At 39.7% G+C, this 8,415-nt stretch overlaps 1 protein-coding gene across 1 annotated transcript; it reads left to right on the forward strand.

The window, feature by feature from the left end:
• Positions 1-3,340: 3,340 nt before the first annotated feature.
• On the forward strand, positions 3,341-4,413 carry LOC306641025 (casein kinase I-like; the record flags this gene model as incomplete). The annotated part of the gene is made up of 1 exon (XM_079105789.1): positions 3,341-4,413. One exon carries the CDS (start codon positions 3,341-3,343, stop codon positions 4,316-4,318), a length of 978 nt encoding a protein of 325 aa, XP_078961915.1. The 3' UTR covers positions 4,319-4,413.
• Between the last annotated feature and the right edge of the window lie 4,002 nt (positions 4,414-8,415).

Raw genomic sequence — 8,415 nt, forward strand, 5'->3', positions numbered from 1 at the left:
ATAAGACATTTTCTTTATTTGTTCTAACTTACTTTCTTGATATTTTAAAGAGTAATTGAGTTTTATATACTTGCTTTGTAATCATCTGTCTTCCCTAATATTAATGCCAATGAAATATTCTCAGCTAATTTTTCTTCTTCATTTTATTTAATTTTGAGAGGAAGTTTCTATAAGCCTCTAAATACTTTGTTACCTTTCTAATTGGTTGGGGAGTTTAGATTTGAACTCAGTCTAGAAAATCTCAAGTGATTTAGATAGGGAGAGGGCACTCCAGCCAAGAGGAATATGAACAAAGAGCCTCAGACTGGACGGGTTAGGGGTTCTCAGAAAGGATCATTGCATCTGGCCGGTTTGGTTGCAGGTTAAAGTAGAATCACTGGCTAGATGAGTAGGGCCATTAAAAGTTATTGGATACCATTTCCTACCCATTAGGATGGCAATTTTTAAAAGTAAAAATTAAAAAAATGGAAAATAACAAGAATTAACAAGATTGTGAAGAAATGAGAACTCTTGCTCATTGTTGGCGGGAACATAAAATGGTGCCGCTGACATGAAAGCTAGTGTAGTGAGTTCTAGAAACTTAAACACACGGTTACCACGTGATCCAGCAGCAAGTCTCTTCTAGGCCTCGACCCGAAGGACTGAAACAGATACTTGAATTATCAATGTTTATGGCATTACTATTTGTGAGAGCCAAAATGTAGGAACAACCCAAGGATCTACTGCCAGGTGAATGACTAAACAAAATGTGGTGTATATACACCATGAAATATTGTTCAGCCTTAAAAAGGAATGAAATTCTGATACATGCTACAACATGGATGGAACCCAAAACATGATGCTAAGTGAAATCAACCAAACACAAAATAACAAACACTGTGTTTCCACTTATACCAGGGACCTGGAATAGGGAAATTCACAGAGACAGAAAATAGAAGAGAGGTTAGCAAGTGTTGTGGGGAGTGGGGAATAGAAAATTACTAATGAATGGGTAAAGGATTTGAGATTCTAAAAATGCTCTGCAAATGGATAATAGTGGTGGTTGTACAACACTGTTAATGTATTTATAATGCTACCGAATCGTCACTTGAAGTGGTAAAAATGACCAATTTTTTACAATATATGTGATAAAATGTATATATGTGTGCAAAAATATATATATATGTGTGAGAAAGTCAAAGTCAATTGCAGCAAAAAGAAAAAACAACCATTAAACTTAAAAAAGAAAAAATGTACTTGAATACGTTTGCAACCAGGAGTAAGTTCAATTTGTTCTATAAGTAGTGAAAATCACTAATAGTTTTTAAACAGGTACCAGAACGAAATGATGATAATGGGAATTTTAAAATTTTATTTTTAATATTTTTAAAGTGCTTTTATCAAAGTGTTATGGATTTAGAAGATTGAACACAGGAGAATTTGTAATGAATCCCAGCCCTAGCCCTGTGCCCCAGATGCAACCATCTTTAACTGGTTTTAACTCTGTATGTTTTTAATTTTTGAAGGATTATTCATATCTGTAAATAATATTCTTAGCCTTTTTTTTAACCTTTTCAATTTTAGGTACTTTGTTAGTTGGAGATTTGACTTGCTTACTTATGCCACCTTCTATTTCAAACCCCCAAATAAAGTGATATCAGTATTTTCAGGACATAATGGGTTTCGGTACTGCTTTCAGATTGCATACTTTGACCTTTATTCATCTTTACAATTATCTATAAGCAGAATCTCTGACACATCTAAGCCTCCTTTCAGCTGTCCTTTGATCATAATTAAGATTTCTGTGCTTGGTCTTGTATGTGGTTCTGAAAGTTAAAAATCAGTAAAGCACACACATTATTTTGACTGTGTATCTTTCACAAAGGAGCCAGATGGTATGATGGTTCCATTTCCTCGATTATATTGTTGTGGCACTCTTTATCTTTCTTTCCCTCGTGTTGGCTACATTTATCACACTGTGTCTTTATAAGCACTCAAAAAAATGACCCAGTGTAGAATGCCCGGGGTTAGGACATTCTGGCTGCTTCCTCTGCTCTGGCCTGATCCTCTCTAGCCTGTGGCAAAGCTGTCACCCCAGGACTTTCCTCCAGTTCTCTCCAGGGTTGTATCTGCTGTTATCAGAATCATGTGTTGCCTTCTTCATGTGTTTGATCAGATTTTTTTTCAAACTTTTTTCCCCCTGACACATTTGTCAAATACTCTTCACGGGGGAGAGTCAATTTCAGGAGTTCTTGTACGCCTTAAAATGCTTTCATCCTCTCTTGACTATTTAGATTGGTAGAGAAGTCTACATTGAAACTCGCTCTTCCTCAGAACTTTGAAGACATCTGTCCATTTCTTCTACATTGATGAGAAGTCTAATGCCCATTTGATGTTTTATTTAGGATAGGACCTGTTGGGGGTCCCCCTCCCACCTCTAGATATTTTAGAATTTTCTTTCATCATTGATGGGAATAGGACCTGTTGGGGATTCCCCGCACCTCTAGAAATTTTAGTATTTTCTTTTATCATTGATGCTCTGAAATTTTTCAATTATGTCTCAGTGGGAGTATTTTTCCTTTTTCCATTCCTTATGTTAGGACCTTTTTAATCCTGGTATGACCTTCACTCTGGGAAATTCATGTGTTAGGTCTCCCTTTCATCTACATCCTCTATCCTCCTGGAATGACTATTAGTCTTGGATTCATTTCTCTCTCCTATTTTTCCTGCCGCGTTCCCCCTGGTCCTTTGTTCTGCATTTGGAAAGCGATCCTTCCGTTTATCATACATTTCTTTTACTATTCATTTTTGGCAATCATTGTTTTTCGTTTCCAAGAGTTCTCTCTCTTCTCTGAAGACTATTTCTCCAAAGCGACTTTTGTCTTATTTTTTTTAAAAAATCTAAGAGCGGGGCCCTTCGTGTCGGCCGGAGCTGGAGTGACAAGATGGCGGCGGCGGCGGAGTGACCGGGGGTCCCCCCGCCGGGCCGGAGCCGGCGGCAGTGGTGGCAGCGGTGTCGCCGTCCTACCTCCCCGCGCCCCTTTTCCAGCCCACGACGTCGCCGTGAAAGCCAGGCGGCGACGGCCTCCCAGAAACAGGCGGCCTGGCCTCAGTAACCGCGAGAACCACTCACGACGAGAAAGCTGACCGAGCGGCGGGGCTCGGGTTTGGCTTGGCCGGTTCTGGGCCCTCTGCGCCGGGAGAGGCCTCCGCTGTCCCCTTCCTGCCGCCCTCCTCCGCTGTCCCCTTCCTACCGCCCTCGTCCGCAGCCTTGCCGGGTGGGCGAGCCCCACCCGAGGCCTCCGTCCTCTCCTGAGAGGCGTCGGGGCCTGGCCGCAGCCTCCATCTTGCTTCTCTCAGGATGGCGAACAGCAGCGGCTCCAAGGCCGAATTCATCGTAGGAGGGAAATATAAATTGGTGCGGAAGATCGGGTCGGGCTCCTTCGGGGACATTTACCTGGCGATCAACTTCACCAACGGCGAGGAGGTGGCGGTGAAGCTCGAATCTCAGAAGGCCAGGCACCCCCAGTTGCTGTACGAGAGCAAACTCTACAAGATTCTCCAAGGTGGGGTTGGCATCCCCCACATACGGTGGTATGGGCAGGAAAAGGACTACAACGTGCTGGTCATGGACCTTCTGGGACCCAGCCTCGAAGACCTCTTCAACTTCTGTTCGAGAAGGTTCACAATGAAAACTGTCCTTATGTTAGCGGACCAGATGATCAGTCGAATCGAGTATGTGCACACCAAGAATTTTATACACAGAGACCTCAAGCCAGACAACTTCCTCATGGGTATTGGGCGGCACTGTAATAAGTTATTCCTTATTGATTTTGGTTTGGCCAAAAAGTACAGAGACAACAGGACCAGGCAACACATACCATACAGAGAAGATAAGAACCTCACTGGCACTGCCCGGTATGCCAGCATCAATGCACATCTTGGTATTGAGCAAAGTCGCCGAGATGACATGGAATCATTAGGTTATGTTTTGATGTATTTTAATAGAACCAGCCTGCCGTGGCAAGGACTGAAGGCTGCAACAAAGAAACAAAAGTATGAAAAGATTAGTGAAAAGAAGATGTCCACTCCTGTTGAAGTTTTGTGTAAGGGGTTTCCTGCCGAATTTGCTATGTACTTAAACTATTGTCGTGGGCTGCGCTTTGAGGAAGCCCCGGATTATATGTATCTGAGGCAGCTATTCCGCATCTTTTTCAGGACCCTGAACCATCAGTATGACTACACATTTGACTGGACAATGTTAAAGCAAAAAGCAGCACAGCAGGCAGCCTCTTCCAGTGAGCAGGGTCAGCAGGCCCAAACCCCCCCAGGTTTCTAAGCATGAATTGAAAAACAGAAGAAGCAGAGCAAATGATTGCAGCAGCAAATGTTTCTCCCCAAATCTAGAAATTTTAGTTCATACCTACACTAGCCAGTGTGTTGTGGACAACCATTTACTTGGTGTAAAGAACTTAATTTCAGTATAAACTGGCTCTGGGCAGCATTGTTGATGCTGCATCGTGAGTTATAGCCACTGTAACTGTGAATATTAACTGAGATAATGAAACATGGTGTCCAGTTTTCTATTCATTTTTTTTTCAAGTGGAAAAGTTAACTAAATGGTTGACACTCAAATTGGTGGAGAAACTGTGCATATGCCATTTTTTTGGTTAAAACCTTTCATTTTGAACCATATACCGCTTTGAGATCTCATTTCAGAAGAATGGCATGAACAGTCTTCAGCCACAGTTGTGATGGTTGTGAATGCTCACAATTGTGCATTCTTGGGGTTTTTCCACCCTGGGGTTTGCAAGTTGTTCACTTAAAACATTCTTTAAATGGTTGGCTTCTTGTCTGCAAGCCAGCTGATATGATAGCAACCACAGATTCCAGTGTTTGAGCATATGAAAGACTCCGCCTGCTTACTGTGCTAGAAATAACAACATCTGAAGTGAAGACTTAAGAAAAACTTAGTGATTACTAGATTATCCTTAGGACTCTGCATTAACTCTATAATGTTCTTGGTCTTTAAAAAAAAAAAAAGCATATTTGTCACAGAAATTTAGTTAACATCTTACAACTGAACATGTATGTATGTTGCTTAGATAAATGTAATTACTGTAAACATCTATACGATCTGGGATTTTGTTTTTATTTTGAAATGGGAGCTTTTTGTTTACAAGTTCATTAAAAACTAAAAGTTGTTTCTGTAAAAAAAAAAAAAAAAAAAAATCTAATATTTCCCCAAATTTCTCTGAGAATATTAGAGAGGATTTTTGTTTCTTATTGTTACTTTTGTTCTTTTTTAAAAATTTGTTCTAATCAATTATACATGACAGTAGAATGTATTTTGACACATTGTACACAAATGGAGCACAACTTCTCATTCCTCTGGCTGTCACACTGGTAAAGTCACACTGATCATGTAATCATACATATATATAAGGTCTGTCTGTTCCCATTCCCACTGCCCTACTACTACCCTCACTCCCCTCTGCGTAATCCAAAATTCCTTCATTCTTACTTACCCGCTCCCACTATGAATCAGCATCTGCTTATCAGAGAAAACATTCAGCCTTTGGTTTTGGGGGAATGGCTTATTTCACTTAGCATGATATTCTCTAGTTATCCACCCATTTACCTTCAAATGCCATAATTTCATTCTTCTTTAAGACTGAGTAATATTCCATTGTGTATCTGTACCACATTTTCTTTATCCATTCATCTATTGAAAGGCATCTAGATTGGTTCCATAGCTTAGCTATTGTGATCAACATTAACATGGCTGTGTCACTGTAGTATACTAATTTTAAGCCCTTTGGATATAAAACAAGGAGTGGGATAGTTGGGTCAAATGGTGGTTCCACTCCAAGTTTTGTGAGGAACCTCCATACTGCTTTCCATAGTGATCACACCAATTTGCTGTTCCAATGTATGAGTGTGTATTTTCCCCTATATTTTCACCAACATTTATTGCTTGTATTCTTGATAATTGCCATTCTAACTGGAGTGAAATGAAATCTTAGTTTTAATTTGCATTTCTCTAATTGCTAAAGATGATGAACATTTTTGCATATTTGTTGATTGATTGTATATCTTTTGTGAAGTATCTGTTCAGTTCCTTAGCCCATTTACTGATTGGGTTATTTGGTTGGTTTTTGGTTTTTTTTTTTTTTTTTTTTTTTTTTTTTTTTTGGTGTTAAGTTTTTTGAGTTCTCTATATATCCCAGAGATTAGAACTCTATAGGAATTTTTCAAACCTCTCTTCTGTCGATAGTCAATTTCTGCATCCCCCTCCCTGCAGTGTTACATTTGAAGTTTTTTTAAGTTTCATTACTAATGAGAAGAACAGCAGTCCCTGAGGGACAGGGCATCTGTTTGTGGGTTTATTCAGCTTGAGATTTGGAGATGACAACAAAATTCAAAGAAACAGTGCAGGTGTGCTGTGCAGCATAGAGAAAAAGAGGAATAAAATGTCACAGGGAGAGGCTTGGCAAGGAAGCTGCCACATGCAAGCAGGTAGAGATGATGGTGTGATTCACATACTTGCAATGGTGGTAGAAAGGAAGGGGCAGACATAAAAATCAGTCCAAGCAAGTGAGTTTGTTTAGGAAACAATGTGTTCAACTAAAACATTGACCTTCCTGGAGCCCTTTGCAGCTAGGGATGGCTAGGTGACCCAGGGCTGCCCAGTGATATACAAGGAGATTCGGTAGGGACTTCGGAAAAAGCTTTTAAATGGAATAGACTCAACTGGCATGTTACCCATGGCCAGTGGCCTCTTTCCTCTTCTTCCTCTCTGGTATACATACCTGATACTTAGGGGGTAAGGGGTGAGAATGAGAATGAAATTTACACAGATAGATGGTGGAACTCAAAGAGAGGAAGACTCTGGGTCTCGTGATGTTATTAAACACCCACGTCAGCCCTGGATTGCCTTTCTTTGAACTTGTTTATGTAAGACAAAATCTTTTTTTTAATGATTTTTTAAATATATTTTTTAATCATAGGTGGACACAATACCTTTATTTTATTTTTATGTGGTGCTGAGGATCGAACCCAGTGACTCAGTGACTCATCCGTGCTAGGTGAGTGCCCTACCACTGAGCCACCACCTCAGCCCCAAGACAAACTCTTTAAGTCAAAATGGTTTGGATTCTGTGTTACTTCCAGTTGAAATCAATATTAATAAATACATTCAGTGAATGAATCTTAAATGTTCTCCCTTTACAACATGAAAGGCTACCATACATTTGATTTTCAATTCATGCCTCACCCTCTTTGAAAAAAATAATCTTAGGAGCTTAAAAAGAATGACACAAATAATGCAGGACCTTTCAAACCAGGGTGACAGAATAAGAGCCAAATAAGGAAAGAGAAAAGTATTTATTCTAGAATAACCTAAGTGGAAGGGAGCTTCTGGTGTTAAATCTAAATTTTTTTTATAATTTTGTTTGTTTATTTATTTATTTTTATGTGGTGCTGAGGATTGAACTCAGCACCTCACACATGCTACGCAAGGGCTCTATCACTGAGCCACAACCCCAGCCCTTATATCTGTCATTGTTTTTGGAACCAAATTCTTCTTATCTAATACCAGTTTATCATTTTTTTCTTCCTGGCAAGTGGTTCTAAGAAAAATGTATCATGTGAATCTAATAGAAGGATATTGAAAACTATGTCTTTAAAAGCAGTTTTTTTTTTTAAGATACAGCAATTTTATCATATATTATTCAATTCTAAGCCCCAATAAAAGACAAAGTTCAAAATAATAAACTATAATGCAATCTAGCCCCTTACCAAAATACATAATCTCAAACTCTGTTTTCTTTGTGATGGTGGCTTCTGTCAGCATAACTGAGAGACATTCTATAAGACAGTAGGTCCCTTGCTCTCCACAGCTGTACTTTTCCTCCATGAAACCTGGTCAGAAGACAGGTCTCAAATTGGAACACCTTGTCTTGAGCTTCCCAGGTGACCTTCAAACACTTGGCTTTATTCAGCTGGGACACATGAAAGGACATAATAAGATGTGACACATCAGTTACCACTCTTTGTCTGTAAGTGGTGAAGATGTTAACCATGGCAGTTCTCAGGATCTCATATGAAAAAAAAAATTTCATACCCATGTATCAGGTAAAGCTTTTTATATACTTGCGTTTTAGTCAGCTTTTTCTCTGCTGTGACTAAAGGATCTGAACAGAACAATTTTAAAGAAGGAAAAGTTTATTTAGGGTTCTTGATTTCAGAGGTCTTAGTCCACAGTAGGCTGGCTCCATTCCTAGGGGCTCCAGGTGAGGACATTTTGGTGAAAGAGTGTGGTGGAAGGAAACAGTTCACATGGTGATCAGAAAGGAGAGAGAGAGAGAGAGAGAGAGAGAGAGAGAGAGAGAGAGAGGAGAGAGAGAGAGAGACTGTGCTTGCCAAATACAAATA

The sequence above is a fragment of the Sciurus vulgaris genome (genome assembly GCF_902686455.1).
Source record: "Sciurus vulgaris genome assembly, chromosome: 12".
Classification (NCBI taxonomy): domain Eukaryota; kingdom Metazoa; phylum Chordata; class Mammalia; order Rodentia; family Sciuridae; genus Sciurus; species Sciurus vulgaris.